At 44.7% G+C, this 25,261-nt stretch overlaps 1 protein-coding gene across 2 annotated transcripts in view; it reads right to left on the reverse strand.

The window, feature by feature from the left end:
- LOC138503207 (pancreatic secretory granule membrane major glycoprotein GP2-like) overlaps window positions 1-25,261 on the reverse strand; it is a 964,255-nt gene that overhangs the window by 882,342 nt on the left and 56,652 nt on the right. For both annotated transcript variants that reach the window (XM_069622794.1, XM_069622793.1), the window contains exon 2: window positions 3,299-3,319. In XM_069622794.1, the coding sequence (XP_069478895.1) occupies window positions 3,299-3,319 (21 nt within the window). The remainder of the gene's footprint in view (window positions 1-3,298; window positions 3,320-25,261) is intronic.

The following is a 25,261-nucleotide window of genomic DNA, read 5'->3' on the forward strand; positions in this document are numbered from 1 at the left end:
GCAATTGGTCATCCCAAAAGTGCTTGTACCGAAGCCAGATCAAAGTTGGCGGTTTTGCATCGACTTCAGAAAAATTAATGAAGTATACTCATTCTATGCTTACCTGATGTCTGTCATTGATGATCTTGGGTAAAGCCACTTTTAGATCAACATTGGCTTTTATAAAGGGTTACTGGCAAGTACCTCTGGATCCAGAAGCTAACAAGAAGATGACTTTTTCCACCCCACACAGACTCTTCCAGTTCACGGTGTTGCCCTTCGGTTTACATGGAGGCCCAACCACGTTCCAGCGACTCATAGATGGAGTCTTGAAACCATGCCAAAGAAACGCTGGGGCCTACCTGGATGACATCATCATACAAAACAAGTCATGGAGGGACCATATTCATCATCTCTTTGCTGTCTGAAACTGCCTACAAAATGCTGGCCTTACTGCAAACCCTGTCAAAGGACTCATTCAGTCAAATACTTAGGGTTGCAAATTGTGAACGCCTTCTACTCCCCTACACAAGTATAGGACATGCAGTTCAGAGTCCCTATGCTCAAGGATCAAAAGCGACAAACTTTCTTTTGGTTGGTGGGGTGCTATTGCCGTTTTGTTCCAAATGCTTTCCACTCTTGCAGCACAATTAAATGGCAAAATAGGGAAAACTCGACCAACCCTGTCATTTGGAACAACAAAGCCCAGAGTGCATTTGAACAGTGTGACATTGTTTTGCCGAAGTAAAATACTTTGTGGTGCTTTATTTCGACAAAACTACTTTGTGGGGACGTATATAGCTATACATGTATTAAGGGGCAGGGGCATAGGTAGGTTTGGAAGGGTGGGAGGCTGGGGTGCAAGGGTATAAGTGGTATGGGGATCCCCTATTTGACAAAAAAAGGAAAAATAAAACATAGTAGTTTTGTCAAAGTAAAGTATCACAAAGTATTTTACTACGGCAAAACAACATAGAACCCTTTGAACAACTTAAATCCAAGCTATGTAATAGCCCTATGTTAATTATGTCAGACTTCTCTGAGCAAATCATCCTGCAGACCGATGCTTCCCTGATCGGCCTAAGAGCAGTCCTTTCCCAAATCAAAGATTGGGAAGAAAAACCTAATTTCTCATATATATCAGCCGGAAATGATATCCTCAAGAACATAACTATCCCACAGTTGAACTGGAATGTCTGGTGGTGAAATGGGAAGTTGACAGCTTAAGATATTATTTAGCTGGAAGAAATTTAGATTTGTCTCCGACCATGCACCCATAATATAGATGGCCCGAAAACAAAGAAACCAAAAGGATCGTTAGATGGTTCCTAGCTCTACAACCTTTTCTGTCAAACTTGAACAAAGAACAGGAAAAAGACAAGCGAATGTGGATTTCTTATCCAGATACCACAAAGTAGTTGGCAAAGTGGAAGAGAACGGGGTGTGGTAGAATGGGTGGGGACATGTGAAAGGGTCAGGAGCTTGACCCTGTCAGGTGGGAACAGGGACCTCTCCCAATTCGGGGCAGGCGTCTACCAGAGTGCATGCCAGAGCCAATCCTACCCCAGAGACGATGCAAGGGAGTTTGAGGGGACAGTCACTGACCCCCCTCCCCCCCCCAAGTGTGACTTGTTTGCTACTATTGGTACCACTGTAAATCACACAATACCTTCCAGCCTCTTTTCAATGTTGCCTTTTACAGGATGTCAAGACCCAGAATCAAATGCAGCAGCAAACAAAAACAACAATCAAATCGGGGAAATACACTGACCAAGAAGGTCCCCCTCACAACAACGTCCTACTTACCGCTATGTTCTGTAGCCTGCCAGGGCAGATGGAAGTCGAGAAGCCTGACGAAAAGGCAACCTAGCCGAACTTCCAGGACTGTAAAGCCATGAATGAAGAGGGGTCAGGGCCAAGTTCTTTTTTAAACAGTGTACCATGATTACCCAGCTCTGGGGAAAAGGCTAGGATTAGATTGGCCCTAACAGTGAGGTGTAGCAGAATACCAATAGGACGGGCAAGGAAACAAAGAACCAGGAGGTCCCCGGTATAACATGCCTGCATTCACAAGACTGAGTGAAAGGTTTTCAGATGAGATCAGGTGTTGTGGTGGTGGACCTAGATCAGGAGGAAGTTGGAAGGTGGAACAGAGTGCTAGGAAGTATGTGGAGCTGTTGGATATGAATGCAGTTATTGCATGTAGGACAGAGTAATACCTAGTGTGAAAGGTTGACGTTGTGGTTGTGAGTGTATGATAAGGTGGGAGATAGAAAGGAGGGTGGTGAGGAATGGGGGAGGCTGATTTTAGAGGGTGGAGACAGAGACTGGACAGCAAGCATGAGAGGGAGAAAGAGAGAATGAGTGAAAGGTAGAGGAGACACGTGCTAATGGAAACATTGGAGAAAGGAGGGAATAGTAGTAGGACGGTGGAGTGTAGAGAGAGAGAGAGGTGTAGTGCGAAAAGACTAGACAGACAGAGAAGGAGAGATTGAGAGAGTTTGGAGTCAAGGGGGAGCAGTAGGATGAGGGGAAGTGTAGCTACAGACGATAGGAGTGTGAGAAGACCAGAGGTACAGAATGAGAGAGAGGGAGAGGGAGAGGTAGAAGAAAGATAGGACCTAGGAAGACCAGGGGGTAGAGAGAAGAGAAAGGGGTGAGGAGAAGTAGAGAGAGTAGGAGGCAAACAAAGGATAGAGCAGGGAGGGACAAGATCAGGGAAAGGTGTGAGAGAAAGAGCGAGAAAAAGATAGTGTTAGGGGACAGACACCATCTTGAACATCATTGATCATGTTGTGGGGCACCAGGAAGATTAGGGAGCTCTTAGAAATACATGGAGATAGCATAATAGACATGGCCTTGGCATTTATGCCCTCGCCACCAGATCATGATCGCTTAGACAGACGGGTTACTAATCTCTCATTGCATAACACAACAGGAGGTGGAGGGATCAGTCAGGGCATCCCTTAGTCAGACAAACTGGCAGCCTTCCGACCATCACAAAAAACCAGAATCCTATTTTCAACTTTCTTTCTCTTTTTCTATCTGCAATGCTTTTTTATGGCACCTCTGGGTACAAGATATCCATGATCCCACACACTATCTCACCCACTCGTTCACCCTAAAACACTTTGCACATCATAATTATTCCAGATTGGCAATATTTGAAGTGGTCTCCCTGGCCTTGCAGGAGTCCTCAGGTTCAAATGACACTGCAATCGGAAGGTTAATGAACATCAAAACATGCATTAACAGGAATAATTAATGCTCATTGGACGTTCATACTACATTAATTAAACAATATAAAAGGAAAACTCACCAAAGCAGGTCATAGCCCCAGCTGAGAAGAGAAAGAGAAGGCATTTTATTTACAGGTGAAGAAGTCATTAATAGAGTCACTGTAAAACAATACATTAAAATAATGAGCAGGACAAAGCACCCAGACAACGAATATGTGTCTGCAACATTAGCCATCCACTCTTTGACCTGCTCCAGTTCAGGTGGGGGTTGGGGATAGAATTGGGAGGAGGCAAAAGTAAAGTCTTGATGGGAGGAAGGGCAGGAACATGACAGCAAAACATATGTAGGGGATTGACACATGACCTCCTTGGAGCACAACATTGCCCTCCCACTGAAGTGTATCAAGGCTCTATTGCAAACCACAGCGTATTTGCCCTGTCCGCCTCTTTGTGCACTCTACTCATAATGATGTTACAATTTGGGAAATGCTTCCTTGCTTGGGAAGACATGAGCTAACTCGCGTAGGGAAGTCCAATGTGCAAGTCTGCTCACTCTTGGATCCTGAGGAATCCAACCCTTTTGTGTACACTAGGGACAGTGGCGGAGCTAAGGAGGGTGCTGGGGGGGAAGGTTGCATGGGGCTACTTTCAAATACCATGTGGCTCCTTTCAGATCCCGGTCCACTCTATTCACCTGCATAGTATCCACATTTTGTTGACCAGTGTCTTTTCCACTCTCTACCAAAAAGACCTGGCCCCGCCGTTGCCAGGGACATAAGAAATACTCCTGGTCATGTGTGGTCATATGTGTGTAATTTTTGTTAGAAATTAAAATGTGCAATGTAAAATTATGGCTTATAAAGTTTTTAACTAGCACTACTCTAAGACAATTTGCACAACACCCGTGCCATTAGAATACAGCTGTCCCACATGATAGAAAGTCCCAGTGAGCTGCACACATAATGATTGTCCTGCTATTGCATACTCTCCAGACTACCTCTCAGCACCCAATCGCTACATGCACTACTCTAAGACACATTGCACAACCACTCTGCCATTGGAATGCAGCTATACAAATGTGATCTAGCTGCACACATGCTGATTCTCCTGCTCCCGCATACTCTCCACACTACCTCTCTGCACCCATCCACATGCCTGCTCGACATGGGTGATTAGCAGGGACTTGGCCACCCCTACCTACCTTCGTATTTGCTAAAATGCACACACGCATTCAATAATTCTCTGAGTAATTTATCGTAACTGCACTGCTGTCGCCCAAGGGCGTTCACCCGACAGCGCATTGGGACCATATCAATGATGAAAGGCTCTATACAAATGACAATTACATTACATTATAATTGCTTGAACTACTCAAATAGTAAACAGCTCTCATTGATGGAAAAAAGATGGCTACCGTGGGAATGGGAAAATGCTCACCACTTTCAAGTCTTTCCCCTCTCCCCATTGCAACTCTCCATGTGCCATCCCTCTACTCTTTTCTAGGTCCTCCCCCTTGTATAAATCATCCCTAACACCCTTTCTCTTGCTGGTTCATGTGATGCATTTTCCTCTCTAGCACATCTTGCAAAATGTCCACGGGAATCCTGTGGAAACCGCATGGGATTCCCCAGGTAGACAACAATGGTCTGTAACAACCATGCTCCTCATCCCACCCCCAAACTCTCACCCTACCCATGTGGTCCTTCTTCCTCCTCTCCATCTCTACCATAATATGAAAATACCCCTTTCCCTCCTTCAAGTATCATTTTGAGCACTTTTCATTTTCGATTTCCTTCGGGATTACTTTGGGAATCATTTGCATCATGGAAAAATAAATGTTGGGTTTTCCTTTCTGAAAAGACTGACTGATGCAATGCACGATGGGAGACATTAAAATAATGTTTGAATCGAGGGCACCCCTTCTCCTTCTAATTATATTTTAAAACTACTGCATGGTTTTACCCTATAACAACAAAAGGCACACCTACAGCGCTTTATGCCCAAGTTGTTCCTTATTGGTGCCTATGCGTCCAGCGGTTTTTGTGTAACGTCTGATCAATGGAAGTGTCTCTTTCTCGACAGGAAAAAATGTGATTAGGACAAAAACAGCTTTTTTGGTTCTTAAGAGTAAAATTAATGTATAGTTTATATACTAACTGTACACCTATGTGAGATAGATGTACATTTTGTACCTGTATGCATCTAAAAATTCACATCAAAGTCTGGACTGACTTTCAAGTCATTTTTCAGATGTAAATTGCGTACGTATACAAACTAAAACTCATGTACTCCACTTGTACATATTGAAAACTCAAATGAAAGTTAGAGCTTACTTTAATGTGAGCTTCTACATGTGTACCAGAATCTTGGGAGGATAGCTCAGGGGCAACGTGCTCGCCTTGGAAGCAAGACGACACGGAGCACCACAGGTTCGATCCTCAGCTCCACGCTTAGAAACCTCTGGGTATTAAGCGCATTATAAATAACCTATCATATTAGTCATATAATACATGAGAAGAATGAATGGACATTTTATATATAAACTGTACACAGACATGTGGGAGATGTACATTTCAGAAATGTAGACTCATTTATGCCTAAAAAGTCCCATCGAAGTCAGGACTGGCTTTGATGTCGGTTTTCAGGAGATAGAAATTGTGCACATGAACTAACTGTACCTTATACGCCTTCTATACATATGAAAATTGTGATTTTATATAGGAGGTATATAGGACAAGTGCAATTCATGACTTTATACTCCAGACGCTTACACACCAAACAGTCATGCACCTCATATCACACACTCTTACAACACACACACTTACGACACACGTTCTTACAACACACATTTTTATGGCACAGACTTTTAAAACACATGCACAAATGACACACACACATATTGGAAACAAAGGGGTGGCGTCCTGCCACATATATTTACATACAGTAATATTTTACTTTTTTGATTACTGTGAGACTATTCTCATTTCACATATTTTGTATCCTAAAGACTGTGAAGTTTTATTATTCCAGTACAAAGGTATAAGGGAATGATGAAAAAGAACACAGGTGACTCTTAGCTTATTTATTCAGCTAATATCACAAAAAAATGGAAATGAATTACCCGTGATATTACGGTAGTTTTATAAAACAACACTTTTCTAGCAGTTTAGTGTACATGTCAGAAAATGGGAATCAATATACAGTAGAGTAAAGCCATAGTACAGAACTCTCATGACATGCACTAGAAGGTGCCAAAAAACTTCGTACATAAAGTTAGTACAGTAAGTGTGTATAATAGGGCACAGACAATATCACATTTGTAAACATTACTTCTTTACAAACATCACTCTAATATTGGTTCCAAATGGTATATTGGATGTCTTTCAAAGAGGAGAGAACCAAGTCTTTGGTCACACACATATGACACAGACCCTTGAGATGCTCACAATTACTACACACACACTTAGAAGACACGATCTTATGCCAAATGCTTTTACGACAGACGTTCTAATGCCAGAGATACATGCAACACAAGCACTTATTAGACTCACGCTTATGACACACACTTTTCCAAAACTCACACTTACGAAACATGCTGTTACGACAGATGCTCTTAGGACACATGCTCTTACAAGTGTCACGTGCCTCCTCCACCTACCTGCAGGGTGCTGTAGACGGTATCCGCTTTGGGGTGGTCAGGCGCGTCCTCGACTTTAACGTTCCGGTGGGACGCGGGGGACACAGCATTTGCCTCAAGCACTTCCTGGATTACAGAGGCAATGTGCAACGGCATTCGGTCGACATGGCTACAACCCACACTGGGGTTGTTTTGCAGTTGCCATAAAAGGCAGACGCGTCCATGCACCAGTGTGTCTTAATGCTCTTTGTTACCTTCAGCGTTAGTCTTGTTCCTTGACCAGCGCCCCTTGCCTTTCAGCCTCTGCTTGGTTCCTTTCATGCCCTCTTCTGGGGAACATCTTTCCTACAGCCCAGCTCTATCCCTCTCTTCCCTGCTCTTGACCCTGCTCTTCCTCTTCCCAGTACTTGTTTTCTTTTGTTTCTGGGTTCTGATTCAACTTTTCTTCTTACCTTAGTGGCCTAAAGGTTGGCTGCATTTTGGCATCCTTTTTCGGTTGTTTCAGCCACCTTCCGGCCTAGTGATATTCCCTGCCTTCATGTCACGTTAATCCCGGGAGGTGAGCCCCTGGCGTGGTGGAACTGGTCCCCAACCTTGCCCGTGTTTTCCATCTGCTCTATCTGCACTGACCCCAAAAGCAACCTGGACGTTCTGCGAGCTAGTGCCTCAGAGAAGAGCGAACGAATACCGCACTCCCCCCCCCCCCCGCAGTTAAGTCATTGGAAAGCAACAACCCAGTGACCAGGTACTTGACAACAATACACACTCTTATGATACACAATCTTATGACAGACAAACATACAAAACACACACTTAGAGCACACACACTTATGTCACAGACACATACCAGACACACTATATATATGTATATATATGTATACATACATCAACCTTAAACTTTCCAACTCTCGTGAAAAAGTACATTTACTCGACACCATCATAACAATAGACGATGGCCAGCCATAGGCCACAGTATATTACAAACCAACTGACCGTGCCAGCAACTTGAAGAGTGACAGCTTCCACCCAGTGCACACAAAACATGCTACAAATTCAGCCAAGCATTAAGATACAATCAAATATGCTCAGAAACAAAGGACCGGGATAAAAACATAAAATGTTTGAGATCAGACTTAATAAACCGTGGACACAACCACAGAATTGTGGACTGCCAGATCCACAGGGCAACATGCATCCCCCGGAGCAACCTCTTAGAATACAGAGCGAAAGAGACACAAACCCAGGTGCCACTGGTAGTCACATACAATCCAGAGCTCGAAGCCCTTCGCAGGATTGCCAAGGAACTCCAACCCATCCTGCAACAAGATGATTGTCTGAGCGAAGTTATTCCAGAGATGCCTTTCCTCGCTTTCAGACAACCAGCCAATTTGAAGGGAATGATGGTTAGAAGCAAACTAGACACAAATAGCACAGATTATGAAACTGTACCTTGCAGAAACAAAAGATGCCTAACCTGCCTACATATCAACATTTCAGACACAATCAAGATACCCCACACAGGACAGGACTACAAAATTATGGGACGGTTTACATGTGCATCCAGCAATATTGTTTACTTGATGATGTTCATGAAATGTCCCGGATGTGGCTACTATGTTGGGGAAACGAGTCAAGCTCTACATAAATGCATGAACCTCCATCATCAAAGCGTGAAGCGATGCACTAATGAGAGTCCATTGGGTGAGCATTTTTCAGAAGCTAATCATACCCCTGATGATCTCAATATTGCTGTACTCCGGGGTAATTTCAGGGCTGATAAAGCCAGAAAGACCTATGAATTGAAATGCATGCACATTTTCAATACACTGGCAGGGGGCTTGAACAGACATCGCGGTTTCATGAGTCACTATTCCAATTTACAGACTTTAACCTTTTTCACTCATAGTGATACTGGGATCACAACATCCAGACCTGACACTTTCCATAGATGCTTCCTCAACCGCTATTGGTTCAGTCCTGTTGCAATGTAATCCGACAAGTGCTTTGGAATATCCCATTGCCTCAAAAATTGACAATCAAAAATTGACAATCAGCAAGCGTAATCCCAACATCATAGAAAAGCAGCTTGCTATCAAAGTGGGCTTTATGGAATGGAGACATCACCTATTTCGAGGACAATTCAAAAGGAAGTGCGCACTGATCACAGGAACCTACAATACCTTGGATCACTGACATGTAACAACAGCCGTGAGTCATGATGGGTGCTGTATTTCTGACAGTTTGACTTTACTATCACACATACCCCAGAAACACAAAATACCAAAGTGAATGCCTTATCGCAGAACCAGAGTACTTGTGCCTCAGGTCTTGAAGAACCCATGCCAATGTTACCCACTAAGCACTTCATGATGGCTGTTTAGTCCTTTCTGGATTCCATAATGAAAGCACAAGCCACAGCACCGTACATGTCCACTTTAAGGAAGTCTGCATCTTACAGCGTCTGCAAAGACCTGGGCATCTATCACGGTAGGCAGTATCTCCCCACCACTACATTACAGGATGTGGTTCTACGTGTTTTTCATGATTCTGTGACAGCTGGACATTGTGGACTAAGCACTACATTGGACTTAATCTCTCGCCAATTTTGGTGGCGTAATATGAGAACATGTGTGCTTTACTATGTATCCACTTGTCCCACATGCACCATGCATAAGATAGCTCATCATAAGCCTGTGGGTCTCCTAAATTCCGTCGAGATCCTGCGGTGCCCTTGGCATACCATTGCTATGGACTTTATCGTGAAGTTGCACTTGTCCAACGGATATACGTGTATAATGGTGGTGGTAGATTGCTTCAGTAAGATTGCCATTTCATTTCATTTACCACACTTTCCACGGCCAGACAAACTGTGACTGCTTTTTTTTCATGAAGTCTACCACCTCCATGGCTTGCCTGGAAAAAGTAATCACTGACCGTGGACAACAATTCACTTCCCATTTCTGGTCTGCTATGTCCCAAGCCCTGGGCATACAGAGAGCCCTTAGTTCAGGGTACCATCCACAGATGAATGAACAAACTGAGAGGACAAATCAGACCTTTGAATCATATTTGCATTGTTAGTAGTAGTATAACTTTTTATTCAGAAGACAAGCCACCATCAAAGTGTAGTTTACAAAGCAAGACATAAAAAACACAATAATGCGTTAATATCTACATTTTTCTCATAAAATAAAAAGATTTTAGTTAAAATAAACATACAATGATAAAACCACTAACTGCTTGCGAAAACCACAGCATACACACGACCCACCCGGACTAGTGTTTTCCCATTTTTGCGCTCATGATAGACCCCAACATTCTGTTCTTAAATGCGGCTCTTAGGAATTTTGAGACCAACAACACATGTTCAGGGAGGGTACAACGTTTCAAGGCTTGGATGGCTATGGGAATTGGGAGGTGCACTAGGTGGCTTCAAACCGGGACTAGCCAATGCCTCCTTGCCAAAGAGTGGGCTTTGTAAAAAAAGAAAAGATGCATTGTTATACCAGTTCTCTGCAGTCAGATTGGACAGGCTACTTCGATACTGCCGAGGTGGCATATAACAATGCCAAAGATTCAGCCACTCAACACAGCTCATTCCAATTTACTTATGGGATGCATCCTAAAGTCTTGCCGATGCCTTCAATCGTCTCAACCTCAATGCGTACAGACAACAACCATGTTAGGACTCTCTGTGACAACCATGTGTCCATGAAATCCATTTTCACAAGGACCAAAGCCATACAAGAATCCCAGGCCAATCAGAAGAGTACACCTCAGCCTGCCTATCATGTTGGGGCCATCTGTTATGCTCGATTGGTTCATGGCCGTTTCCAATATTTTATCCACTGGAAGTGCTGTGGCATGTGATCGCACATTTTTATCACTGCTTTCCTTGGAAGCTAAGCGCCCCCGTGGCCCCTGTAAGGAGGCATAGTGTTACAATGCAGTGTAACTCCCAAGTCCTCGGTTGAGGCCCGGAAGTCTGACAGTAGTATCCCCGCTGGCATCTGCAGGATCGGCACTCCTGACATTGCGCTGCTGTCTCCTCCTGCTCCTTGTTGGCTCGCTGGAGCACCCGGTCCTTGGGGGTCGCAGGTACGTCATTGGCAAGGTCAGGCATACACATGATTACGTTCCCCATGGCGTTGCCGAGCAACACCTAACAACCTTGTTCCTGCATCCTTAAAAGCAAGCAGCAAAGGCAGCCCTGAGCGTCTCATCAGCCTTGTTGTCCCGCTCCAGTTTTCTGCTCCTCTTTTATCCATGCATCCTCTCTGCGTGTTTTCCTTGCCTGCTCTCTGCTCTTGCTTATTATTCTTTGCCTTACCTTTTCATGCCCAGTGATCTATGCTCTGTCTTCCTTGCCTTTTCATGCCCTGAGTGCTCTGCCTATTTTTTACCGCTCTGGACTTCTCCTTTGTAGTACTTACCATCTGGATTTCCCTGATCAGTGCCTTGCACTGTTTTTGCACCATGTTAATCATGGGAAATCCTTTCTGTGGTGCAAGAAGACTACCGCTGTATCCTGCCGCCTAGGTATCAGTCAGGCTAGGCGGGTACAGGGTGGTGCTTCTACACTGCTCTTCTATGGTTCCAGCATTGAGGAGCATTGTGGCGGATCCCATCGAACGGACCTTGAGACCAGGTCTGTGCCAGCACTCCATTCAGCTTGACAGGATCACTGAGCGCCCTAACTTTGATGTGCCGAGGGAGAGGTACGCCAACCACTTACCACAAACGGTCTGCCAGACTGGAGGACTTCCCAGGAGGAAACCAAATGCGAGAGGTGATGGCCAAAAGGTGGAGAAACAGAAGAACCCTGACTCAGACAGTACCACGTTCAGACGCCAAAGCGTGTCTCGAGAGAAAATGGAAGTAATCGGAGAAGCCATCAAGAAGAATAGAAAGAGCTAGCAAGTACGCTGAACCGGTGTCACAGCCCCATTATATCCAAGATAAAGGGGAGAGCGGGAGACCCAGAGAAACAGGCATAATAACTTAAGAGTACAGCAATATCTAAAACTGTTGCGAAGCAGGAAATAAAGAGTGAAGTAATCATGCTTGCCCCAGTGACTGGCAAACGGGTAAGAAGAGTGAGAATAATAGCGAGACTAATCATACTTGTCCCAGTGAATGGCATACTTAAAAGGAGAGTGAGATCATAGCAGGACTAATAATTCTCATCCCAGTGAACAGCAAACTTATAAGATGAGCGAGAATCACAGTGGGACTAATCATACTCGTCCCAGTGAGAATCACAGCAGGATTAATCATACTCAACCCAGTGAATGGCAAACTTATAAGGAGAGTGAGAAACACAGTGGAACTAATCATATGTGTTCCAGTGAACAGCAAACTTATAAAAAGAGTGAGAATCCTGCACATAAGGACGTATAAGAAGAATAAGAGTAAGAGTCTGGCAAGGGCTTAAACTGCCTGGGTCACTGAGAACAGGAATAAAGAAAGCAATGCGAGTTACAATTGTGTTTGTCCTAGAGAAGAGAGAACTTTTGTGAAATACCACTGGTCTCCAAAGATACAGTTAAACCATGGATAAAGTACAGAGAAAACTCTGAGAAACCAAAGGAACCCATACACAATGGGGAGGAGCCCCGTAAAAAAAAGTGGAAGACTTGCTACAAGAAGTGCCAAGGGACTATCTAAAGATTCCCTATTGAGGAGAACTGGGAGAACCGTGCTGATAATCCAGGGGAGGGGAGCCATTCTCCTGGCCTTTTCTGTTGTTTAGTATTAGTGGTAGGGTCAGGATAGGTTAGCTTTCGGATGCAGGGCAGACTTTTGGTTACAGACTTCACTATTGATGATGAGCACCCTAGTTTAGTTGTGTTAGTTATGGAAACCCTTAGAATGAGGTAACAGAGCCATTTTCTTTATTATTTTTATAATAAACCTTGTTGAATATGACAACCATTGGTCTGCCTCCTCCTTCTGACCTACCACACTCCCCTGCACCCAAGTGGCTTTAATCCTGCATTCATTGTTTTACATTCATTGGTCTTTGGTGTGCACTTGAATGGTTTCTTGTACTATCAATAGAAGGCATCAGTGGAGATAGAGAACTGAGATTTTCAGTCTCCTCCCACTGTTTTATTAACCCACCTATTGTTCTTCCCTAGTCTTTGGTAAGTACGATCTACACACCTCCCCCATCTGGCCCAGAGATAGTGTGCAGAACCGAAAACCCTCTATCGGTCTCAACAGATGCACATTGTCCTGGTGCAGTGCGTGTGCATTTTCTCGTGCTGGCTCCAGTACCCCAGAGTGACTTGAGACCAGGGTGTGGAATGTGAGTTGGATGATACCTTTAATTGACCCTGTACAGGTCTGGACTCCCAAATAAACTCAGCAAGTGCTGCTGCAGGTGTGAAAGAACAATGGGCTGGATGTGTCCCTGTGCCTCTGGCTCATTTGGGTGCTGATATGTTGTTGCTGAGGTGTCCAGAGGAGAGTCACCCATTTCCCTGAATCTCTGTTGCTCCTTCCCACCAAGTTCGGGTCAAGCATGCCTCCCCAAAGAGCTGCCCCCAGGGTCTCCCGGCTCCACCCACTTCTCCTACCAGGTGCCACCTAACAGCAAATATCTTGTCCACTCGGTTCAAGGGAAAGACACTGGCTGGTGTGTCCCATGCCTCTCCAAATCTCCCTGAGGGCAGTTCCTGGGGGAGGCCGGCTTGCCTGATCTTGTTGGGAAGGAGCAACAGAGATTCAGTGATGTGGGTGACTCTCCTGCGCTTCCTGCCATCAAATTAAGGGATTCCATGCTACCACTTCTTCTCCAAGGTGTCACCCGAGGGCACGTGTCTCATCCACGAACTTCAAGAGATAGACACTGACTGGTGTGTCAGCCATATCTCTGAATCTCTGATCATCCCTCCCAGCAAAATCAAACAAGCTAGCTTCTCCCACAAGCTACCCTTAGAAACTTTCAGCTCCTCACAAATCTCACTTGACGGGACATGCCTTGTCCACTCACAGCAATAGATGGACACAGACTAGTGTGTCACCCACATTCTCAAATCTCTGCTACTCCCTGCCAGTAAAATCAGGCGAGTGCACCTCTCCCACAGCCTGCCTTCAGGGTTTTCGGGCTCCTCCTGCTCTTCCTCCCATTATCACCTGATGGCACCTGTCTTGTCCAGTCACTTTAAAAAAGACGGACACTGACTGGCATGTCACTGCCCCTCCTCCCCCGAATCTCTGATGCTGTCTCCCGGCAAAGTCAGGCAAGCCTGCCTTTCCCACAAGATGTCCTCAGGGTTTCCCTGCTCCTTTTGCTCCTCATTCCAGGTGTCACTCGATGGCCCCTGTTTCATTCTCTCACTTCAGGAATCTGGCATTGACTGGTGCGTCACCAACCTACTTGAATCTCTGCTGCTCTAGCCCAGCAAAATCAAGTAAATGGTCCTCTCCCACAAGCTGCCCTCAGGGATTCCATCCTCCTTCCGCTCCTCCTGCCAAGTATTACCCACCGGAACATGTCTAGTCCACTCACTTAAACAGACGGAAACAGACTGGCAGATAACCTGCTCCCAGAATCTCTGCTGGTACATCCCAGTAAAAGAAAGTGTGCCTGCCACTGCTGCAAGCAGCCCTCATGGTTTCCTTGCTCCTCACGCTCCTCCTCCCACTTGTCATTCAAAAGCACGTGTCTTGTCCACTTGCTTTAAGAAACGGCACTGACTGGTGTGTCACCAGCAACCCTGAATCTCTCCTGCTCCCACACAGCAAAATCTGGTGTGTGCGCCTCACTCACGAGATGACCTCACGAGTCCCTGACTTCTACCACTCCTACCACTGGTGCCATCTGATTGATGGTGTCTCGTCTACTCACATCAAGAGATGGACACTGGCAGGGTTTCTCTGTTCCTCCCACTCCACCTCCCAGTTATCACCCAATAGCCCGCGTCTCTTCAAATAGGAAACTGACTGGTGCTCCCTTCTAGCAAAATCAGGCACGTGTGCTTTCTGCACGAGATGCCCTCAGGAATTCATGATTCCTGGCCTTACGCCAAAGTGTCACCCAATGGTGTGTATCTTGCCCACACACTTCAGGAAATGGACATTGACTGGTGTGTCAACTGTCTCCCCAAATCTCAGCTGATGGCACTTGTATTGCTCACCCACTCTAAATCACTCAATGTGTCATACAGAATTATGTAAGCAAAGCCAACTCTAAATCTCGCTCTCTTACTCGATCCACGTCATCCACTAGCTTTCTCTACCCTTCTTCCTACAACTACTCTGTCTCCACTCCAATTTATTAACCCTTCCCTAAATATCATAGGCCTGCCTCCAGCAACAACCATCTAGATCTCTGAAAGCTACCTGAGACTAGTATTTTCAGCTACGTGACCCCCTTTAAGACATGTGGTCGAACCTTGGATATACCTTTTTAAAATGTTTGTTCGAGGTACGTCCTGTATGAATTACCGGAAATCAGGTGATTTCAGTTTGTCAAGAAAGTTTGTCCAGGCCTAGTTGCAAATGAATTGGAGAAGATTGTCAAGGGATCAAGAGATTTCAACATAAACAAATGGAACTAGCACCAGAGACTGAAGAAGTAAGGGTTTGAGGAATAGAAGGGAAATAGTCAGCAATGACAATTCATATTTTTATTCTGGGGCACATAATGATTTTTGGTGGACAACTGATGCTCGTGTTTTGTAGTAATATTTTGTTTTTGTGGTGCATTTAATGATTTTCGGCAAAAAGGGATAGTTTTTAGGATACACTTGATGTTGGTATGCCAACAATTTTATGAAACTGCTTAGTTTGCTCAACGATATTTATAGGGCACATTCTGTCGATTTTAGGGTCATGTTCATACCGCTACTATAGGCGTACCAAGGAGATGCAAAGTGGGGCAAATGCCCTCCCTCTTTGGTTCTTTACCCCCCTAATTGGTGCTCTTCTCCCCTCCCCTCCACCTCTAGCTACAGATACCTTCAGAAGCCTTAAATGTGCTCCTTTGTCTAGCCAGAAAGTAGGTTATGACAGTCTCTTTGTTTGCTTAGCCTGTCTTTTCTTCTGACTTGAAGCAGACACCACAAAAATAGATTGGCCTTGAACATCACTAGGAGGTCATCTGTTTTAGGAGTGGCCTTCAATCATGCTGGGGCCACTGGTGTCTGGTAAATACACTGCTTACAATTTAATATAAAACAAAAAGCGCTTTTTCAAAGTGAAACACATCTGTGATTAAATGACTTCTGCCCATCAGGAGTACAATGATGCGTAGTGGCTATACCGCCTACCTAGATCTCACACTTCTACAAATCACTAGTGATCCCAACCATAAAGGGCGACACGGGGACAGTTAAGAGATATACTTCCTTCGCTTTTTGTGTTATCTTGGGCTGAGGGCAGACTACACTCTTATGAGGGGTGTGAATGTAAAGCCGTAGCAACCCAAAGAACAAATGTCTCAAATAAAGGAATGTCCATTTGATGTTTTATATATATATATATATATATATCCAAAGGAATCCCCATACGAAGTACAAGAAAAGTGGATGGCACTCCAGGAAGAGGTTTGGATTCAAGCAATCCTTTCCAAACACAGAGTCAGGAAGCTCAAATGTTTCAGGCACAAAATAAACTTTAATAATTATAATGTCCAAGGACAGAGAAAGTGACACGAAAAACGACGACGCGTTTCGCGGCAACAAACCGCTTGTTCACGTTATATATATACTTTAATTGAGCACACCATATGCAATATTAACTCAATAGAAAAACACCACAAAAGCCCACCTCTGTGGGAATAGCACACAATATGAAAAGATAGAAATATGCAACAATGTGGGTAATGAAACAGGGGCAAAGGGCAATAAAAAAAATCTTAATAGAATATGGGCCTCATTACGACCCTGGCGGTAAGGGGTTAACGCCAGCGTTAGCTGCGCCGACCCCTTACCGCCAATTCCGAGTTCCCCTAGCGCCATGGAGGTTTTAACACCCGATTTTAGCGGGTGTTAAAATCCATGGCGCTAAGGGACCATGGAGTTAATTACGCCACTATGGGGCAAAAATGGGAATGGGGAAGGGTAAATGGGGATTGGGGACTTACCGCCCCGCCAAGGTCGGAATGGGGCGGTAAGTCCGCCAACCACCATGGTGTAAACGTAGTTTACACCATGGTGGTAAAGTCACGGCCCAGGCGGTAACTTACCGCCTGGGTCGTAATGAGGCCCTATGTCTTTTGAGAGATCAAAAGTGACCCAACCAATCTCTAGGGCACAATGTTGGACACAGAGGGTAGTTAGGAGTCAATAATACCTTCCCACTGTTCTTGGCGATTCAACAGCATCAAACCAGGCTTCTTGGCGCTGTGTGTGCAATTCGAATATCAAGAGAGTTACAAAGGGTCCTGGTGGCTCCAATGTGTCAAACAGTGCTTGAAACATAGCCTTAAGCAGTTTGACGGTGAAAACAAATGAATCAGGGCTGATCTGGCTCATAGGTTACTGTGAGTCCCAATTCAGGATATCGGGGATGAGAAAAGGTCTTGTTCTCATTCTCCCAAATACAGGGGAGGCTGGCAAACACCTGTAGGCATCCTACAACACCAGTGAGGCTCTTTATTCCGGTGTAGCTGGTAGAGAGGTAGTTCTTGCTCCACCAGCTGTTCACCCCCACTGCACCCTGGGAATGATTAGTGTGCAGAGCTTTCCTCTGCCTTGGAACACCTGTCTTCACCTCACAACTGGAGGACTTTGGGAAGGACTGCCCTCCCAACATGATCCCAAGGAATTCTTCTTGAAGTCCGTAGATTAATCAAAGAAGGAATTGATTAGCCACTCTTTCAAAGGCAGGTGACTGGACAAAAGCAATTCTGATTTAAAGGGTCCAATCCTTGTCCTTGAGACAAGTGGCCTTTGCCTTCTCTGACATCATACCAACAGTGCTTGGTGCTAAATGAAGGTGAGGGCACAAGAAGGAAAGAGAAGTACAGAGAGAAACCACATGGTGGAACCTTCCTCCAACTATACTGAGGTCCCTCTGTCTACACTACCCGCTTTCCTTTGCAACCCCTGATGTGAGGCTAATATGAAGCAATTATTTTTATTTATCTTTTATAGGTACAGTTGTCAAAAACAACTTTTCTATAAATTATTTACAATTGGCATAATTCATAAAATTATAGAGAGAACAGTAAACAAAAATTCTAAGAAAATACAACTTTATACAACTACATAAAAGTAAGTCTAGTTAGACAGTTGGTCAATCAAACATGATCAACTTAATAGAAGATCCAACATAACAATATATGTACAGTATCCACTGGTTAAATATCCACAATCATGGTCAACCTAATAATAATAACGATTTTAGAATAGGAATGTGCGACAACAAAACACAAAAGTAAAAAACAGCGAGATAGATGACATGAGAGCGACAGGAACCAATCGATACATCGATACGTGTGACACCCTACTTTCCAGTTTATGTAATTTGTTCAGGAATCCAGTTCAAGTAAGATTATATATTTGGCAATTGCAATTTGCACTTGAGCCAATCTTGTATGATAAAGGGCCTCATTACAACCCTGGGGTTAAGGGGTTAACAGCGCCATAAAAGGCTGCGGCGCCGTTAAACCCTTAACGCCTGATTCACACTTTAACGCCTGCTTTTTTGCAGGCATTAATGTCCAACCTGCTAAGGGACCTTGGTGCTAATTACGGCACCGTAATTTACGGTGCCGTAATTAGCGCCTTCCCCATTCCCATTGAGCCCTATGGGCCAAAAAAGGGAATGGGGAAGGGGCCATGGTGAATAGGGATTTACCGCCCCGCCAACCTTGGAATGGGGCGGTAAATCCGCCATCCACCATGGCGGAATTCGGCATGGACCATGGTGCTAATAGCACCATGGTCCAACGCCAGGGTTGTAATGAGGCCCAAAGTCTCTTCCACAGGTCATCTGCTGTTAGCATTGTTTGCTTTTCGAAATGAGGTTTAAATAACGTGATGCGTTGTTTAAACAGTGCTGGAAAGTCTGTTAACATATGCTGAAGTGTTTCATGACACTCCTGATTGCAACAGAATCTACAGAAATTATCTTGCATCGACAACTCATGTCTTCGAGCTCTTAGGTCTCTGGTTGTGCAAAGGTTTAAACGAAAATGTAAAAATGTACTTCGTAATTTTGGATGGAGAAATTTAAGGAGGTACATTTCAATGTTTTAAAGTCTATTTCACTCCAGGGAATTTCCTTTGCAGACTTTATATGTTTTACATTGATCCATTGTATGGATCCAATCGAGCCTCCAAAACTTACATTTTGCTCTTGTTGGGATAGCCATCAATAATAATTCTGAGATATTTGCTGCAATCATTACAGTTCTTAAAAAATGTCTCCATGATCGTAGATATATATGCCCAGATTCCAACATGTACTTCACAAGTTTAGATGATATCGTATTGGATTCAGGGAATAAAATGAGTTTTTTGTATAAGGCTAATAGTTTCCAATTAGCCATAGCATATAAGGATGGTAAACCCAATTCATATCCTATGAGACACATGGGTTGGCTCTTAGGGAGATTTAAGACTCTTTGCCTTCAATTTTGGTCCAGAATGTCTCATTCTTTTGAGGTTTGGTTTCACTACCATAAACAATTATTTCTGATACTTTATGCATATAGAAAGTAATTACTGCTTGTCAAGAAAACTTTCCATATTTCCCTTGAATAAGCATCGCTTGAGAAGTACTGGAGGAGATCTTTGCCTTTGGATCATTCACATATGCATCATCATTCAGATCATTGTTAATACTGATCCCTAGATATTTATACTCATTGATAATCTCTAAAGGATTATTATCAAGGTGCCATTTGTAAGAAGATGATATAGAGAATTTTTTATGTGTACAGCGCGGGACTTTAGTTTTATTTGTATTTTTTTTAAGACCATTTCTTCGGGCATATAGCTCAAGGGCTAGTAATAGTTTGTGCAGACCCGAGGGGTCTTGGACAGCAAGACAAGGTCGTCTGCGTAAAGTAACCAAGGCACATCAGCAAGGCCTAATTGCAGAGGATCAGATGTTAATGTCATCAAATTGTGTCGTAGATCGTGAATAAAGAAATTGAATAGTATTGCTGCCAGGACACAACCCTGTTTTAGGCCACAAAACGTCCAGATTGGGGTTGAAAGCAGCCCTTGCATGTTTAGTCTTACTCGGATTGAAGTTTCAGTGTGCAATTGTATTATTAAAGTCAAAAGTGTAAGGGGACATCCTGCCTCCAGTAGCTTACTCACCAGTAATTCTCTACTCACGGAATGGGGATCGTTTAGTTTCTTTTGGGATGTCCATTGGTTGAAATCCTGTAAAATCAATCTGGAGGAGCATTTCCCGGGCACATCCAACAGTGCAATTGGACAATAGCTTTGCGTTTGTTGGCAGTGTCCTTTTTCAAAAATGGGGACCATGACTGATTTACGCCATGAGGCAGGTATTTTTCCAGTATTTATGACGTAACCGAAAATAATATTCAATATCTGGGCCCACACCTCGGGGTTAGATTTTATTACTATATTTGATAAGCCATCCGGGCCAGGTGCCCTGAATGTTTTGAGCTTCGAGATATAGACTTCCATATCATCGCAATCAAAATTAAGATTGAAGTTATACATGGATATCGGCGGGTCATTTATCAATTGTACTGCTGTGTTATGGACAGCATATAGTGCCGATAAAGTGATTTATCAATTTCTGTTGACTTACTGGATTAGACTGAAGAGGAAGTTGAGAAGTGATGGCGGACTGTGTAGGTATTTGCCATATCGGTCTTGAATTTTTCCGCGGAGAGAGCTCGTAACATATCCTCGCTGTCATTCTGGAACATGAAAGACTTTCTCCCTATTAGCCAATTTTTATACTCTGTTTTTAGGCATGTAATCGCCTTCAGATAATCAGGTAATTTCAGATTTCTTTGTTCTCTTATTGCTTTCCGAAAAATAGTTTTCCATTGCTTCAGCTCCAGGTCGTTTTTTGTTGTTCTTTTGATCAGGTTCAGAGAACATTTGTAGCGCATTTTAAGCAGTAATAAAAGCTATATAAATGATCATCTGTGTCATGTCTCAGGGAACCTGGCGGCTTTGGAAGAAGTGGAGGCTGCGCCCGCCATTGCTAGTTCCATCACGTTTTGGGAAATGCGCTGTGTAGGTCTAGCTGTCCTTGTGACGTTCCCGACACCAGGATTTATTCCTTTCACTTCCGGGGTCGGGTGCGTTGCAATGTACAGTGTTTCGTCCTGTTTTGCCGACGCTGCTGTTTTTCGAGTAGTTTTCCTTTTTTCCGCCCGTTTGCCCTTCTATTCTTTTTTCACCCCTTTTTCTTCCCTTGTCTCCGTACCTTTAGTCGGGGTTCCCCCGCAATCTTTTCTCCTCCTCCCTTGCCTGTTTCCGTTCCCGTCTCTCATCCTTCCTCCCTCCCGTCTTGTGTTTACTTCCTTCGTATTTCTCTCTTTACTTACTCTGTTGTTCTTTCTGTCTTCCTTCCATCCAGTCTTGTGCTTGCCTCGTTTTGCCCTCTTCTGATAGCCCTTATCTGTACCTATCCTGCATGAAATCTCTGTGTACTGACTGCTGCCTGCCTTGTGGATTGCCTCGCCTAGCCCTCATCTGCTTATCCTGTATCAGAACTGCATCCTGTTTGAAATCCCTGTGTACCGACCACTGCCTGTCTTGTGGATTGCCTCGCCTAGCCCTCTTCTGACTATCTGTACTGGAACTATATTCTACTTACCTGATCTCATACACGAATCTCGTTGGAGCTTGTTCTAATTTCCGGACTGTGTCAATGAGTTCCTCTCCCTCTGCTGCTGCCTCCGGAGTGTGTTGATAGCTACCACACTGCGCTTGAAGATTCAACTCTTCTGGGGTTTTTTGTGCCACTGGCTTTTTCCCCATTGACCAGTGGCCGAGGAGGGTTGCCACAGATCACCCAAAGGGTGTCACTGTGGCATCCTACCTCGGTCATCCCTATCTTAAAAAAAAAGGCATGAAGACTCGAACAAAGGACAACCCAAAGCTGACTCAACGCCGGAGACTTCGAGGTGAGGAGGAAGGGGAGGAAAGGGAGTCAGGGGCATCTCAGAAGGAAGAGGAGATTACAGACCTTCCTGACAGTTTGCAACGCCACGAATCCGACATGGCCACTCCGCAGCAGGTTCAGGAGCTAGTAGCTGCAGTCCAAAACCTGAGGGGAAGTTTGATGGAACGCACAAGAGACTAAAGGAGTTTTTGGATGCGTGTCACTTGCATTTTTCATTTCGTCCACTGGCCTTCACTTCAGGTCATGCCAAGGTTGGGTTTATGATAACCCACAAGTCAGGCAATGCCTTGGCTTGGGCCACCCCTTTGGTCAATAGAACTGATCCTGTGCTTCAGGATTATGAGGCTTTCAAGACCTTAATGAAGCAAACGTTCCTTCGAACCAAGAGCACCTATCTGGCTTCCGAGGATCTGTTGGACATCAGACAGGGAAATTCAGACTTAATGTCCTATATCACCTCATTTAAACAGATCGCGGCAGAAGCAGGTTGGCAAGAACAGGCGCAGTATGCCATCTTTCGTAGGGGTCTGCGAGAAGAGTTGAAAGACGAACTTGCACGTATCAAACGCCCTTAAACCTTTGCTGACCTGATCACTGCTACACTTCGGATTGACTTCCGGCTGTCTGAACGGCGAGCTGAGCGGCGTAAGATAAAGAGTGGAATTCCGATGCCTCTTGTTCCTCCTCCTTCGGCACCACCTCCCTCTACTCGTCTCTCACGAGAAGAACCCATGCAGATTGGCATCACCCGCTCCCCTCTCTCGGCGGAAGAATGCAGGAGGAGGCGAGAAGGGAATCTATGTATGTACTGTGGATCTTCGACTCACTTACTTCGAGACTGTCCTGATGTACCTCCCAGACGCTCGGGGAAACAAGCACCCTCGGTAAGTTTGGGGACGTATTACCGAGGGAAAGATTCCATTCCCTTTGTTACCCTCTCAGTCACCACTTTGGAGAGTTCTGACGATGCCCGACTTATGGTGATGACAGTCACCCTTCTGGTTGGCCAGACCTCCATACAGGCTCGGGCCCTCCTGGATTGTGGAGCCGCAGGAAATTTCATTGATACCCACTGGGCAGAGAGCCAAGGAATGACTCGGATAGCCAAGACCGAGGACCAGAAGGTGGAGGGAGTAGATGGCGAGCCTTTGAGCTCCGGCCTTATCACCCATTCTACTGAAGTTCTCACCATGCGCATCATACAGCATACAGAACGCCTTTCCTTTGATATCATCAGAGCTGCTCACTTCCCTTTGATTCTAGGCATTGGATGGTTACGCCGGCATAATCCCACCATACACTGGTCCAGAAACCTGTTAAGTTTTCATTCCACCTTCTGCAAGGTAAGCTGTTTGCCAAAACCAACCTTTTCTACGGTTCAAACCTCCTGTGGGGTTGAATCTAAGACCATACATTGTTTACCATCTGAGAGAATACACTGAAGTGGTGACGGAGAAGATCCCTCTGGAGCTCCCTCCTCACAGACCCGAAGACTGCTGTATTGATTTGCACCCAGGTGCCTTGGTCCCATTTTGTCGGATGTATCCTTTGACTATGCAAGAAAGGCAGTATCTGAGAGATTACCTAGACAAGAACCCAGCCAATGAGTTGATCAGATCATCCAAATCTCCTGCAGGTGCATCTTTATTTTTCATTCGCAAGAAAGACACTCAAGAGCTATGCCCCTGTATAGATTACAGAGGATTAAACAAAGTAACCATTAAGGACAGATATCCCATGCCCCTCATCTCTGAAATCATTCATGCCGTGCAGTCGGCCACTGTGTTTACGAAACTAGATTTACGCAACGCTTACCATCTGCTTCGTATACAATCCGGAGATGAGTGGAAGACAGCCTTTAGGACTCCCTTTGGTTTGTACGAGTATCAAGTGATGCCCTTTGGCCTTGTAAATGCTCCATCGATATTCCAACGTTTCATGGACAGACTTTTTTCGGATCTCCTGGGACACTCTGGGCCTCATTACAACTCAGGCGTTAAGGGTTTAACGGTGCCGTCGGCGCCGTTAACCCTTAACGCCTGATTACCATTTTAACGCCTGCTTTTAGCCGGCGTTAAAATGCAAGGCGCTAACCCGCCTTGGTGCTAATTACGGCACCGTAATTTACGGTGCCGTAATTAGCGCCTTCCCCACTCCCATTATGCCCTATGGGGCAAAAATGGGAATGGGGAAGGGTAAATGGGGAATGGGGATTTACCGCCCCACTCACCTTGGAATTGGGCGGTAAATCCGCCATCCACCAATGTGTAAACAGAGTTTACACCATGGTGGTAAAGTAGGGAACTTACCACCTGGGTTGTAATGAGGCCCTCTGTCATCATTTATCTCGATGACATATTAGTCTTTTCCCACACTCAAGCAGAGAGCATTAACACTCATGTCAAGGAGGTTTTTCACAGACTCAAAGACAACCATCTCTCAGTCAAATTGGAAAAGTGTGTGTTTTCGGCGACGTCCATATCATATTTAGGATACATTCTTTCCTCAGAGGGAATTGCTATGGACCCACAGAAGGTCAATTCTATTCTTGATTGGCCGTCTCCTAAGTCTGTTAAAGACATCCAGAGATTCCTTGGCTTATCGAATTTCTACCAGAAATTTATCCCAAACTTCTCACAACTGGTACTCCTGATGACCTCACTTCTTAAGAAATCTTCCTCCCCATTCCAATGGTCTCCTCAGGCCGAGGAGAATTTCCAACAACTCAAACAGGCTTTCTGTTCAGCTCCCATTTTAAGACAACCTGACCTGCTCCGTCCCTTTATAGTGGAAGCTGACGCCTCTTCTGCCGCAATCGGTGCAGTCTTACTGCAAGAGTATGAGGGTAAGGAACATCCGGTGTCTTATTATTCCAAAACACTGAACACCAGTCAACGTAACTACTCTGTGATAGAGAGGGAATTGCTGGCTATGAAATTAGCTTGCACAGAGTGGCGACACCTCCTTCAAGGCGGAGAAAACCCTTTTACTCTCCGAACGGATCATAAGAATTTGCAGGTGTTGCGTCAATTTGAATGTTATAACACAAGACAGACAAGGTGGGCTCATTTTTTCACCCAATTTGATGTCAATATTACTTACATCCCGGGCGAACAAAACTTAGTGGCTGATGCCCTGTCCCGACGCAGTGACTATCTGTCTGAACAGGAAGCTACTACCGAATTGATGTTTGCAAGATCTCAGAGAATAGGAGTGGTGTCTACGTTCCTGCAACAGGTCAAGGACGATTCTGGAGGGAGTTTCGAAGCAGAAATGCATAGCGAAAAGACAGATTACGTCATCAAAGATGGTCTATATTTGGTTA

The sequence above is a fragment of the Ambystoma mexicanum genome, chromosome 11 (genome assembly GCF_040938575.1).
Source record: "Ambystoma mexicanum isolate Mex_15411 chromosome 11, UKY_AmexF1_1, whole genome shotgun sequence".
Classification (NCBI taxonomy): domain Eukaryota; kingdom Metazoa; phylum Chordata; class Amphibia; order Caudata; family Ambystomatidae; genus Ambystoma; species Ambystoma mexicanum.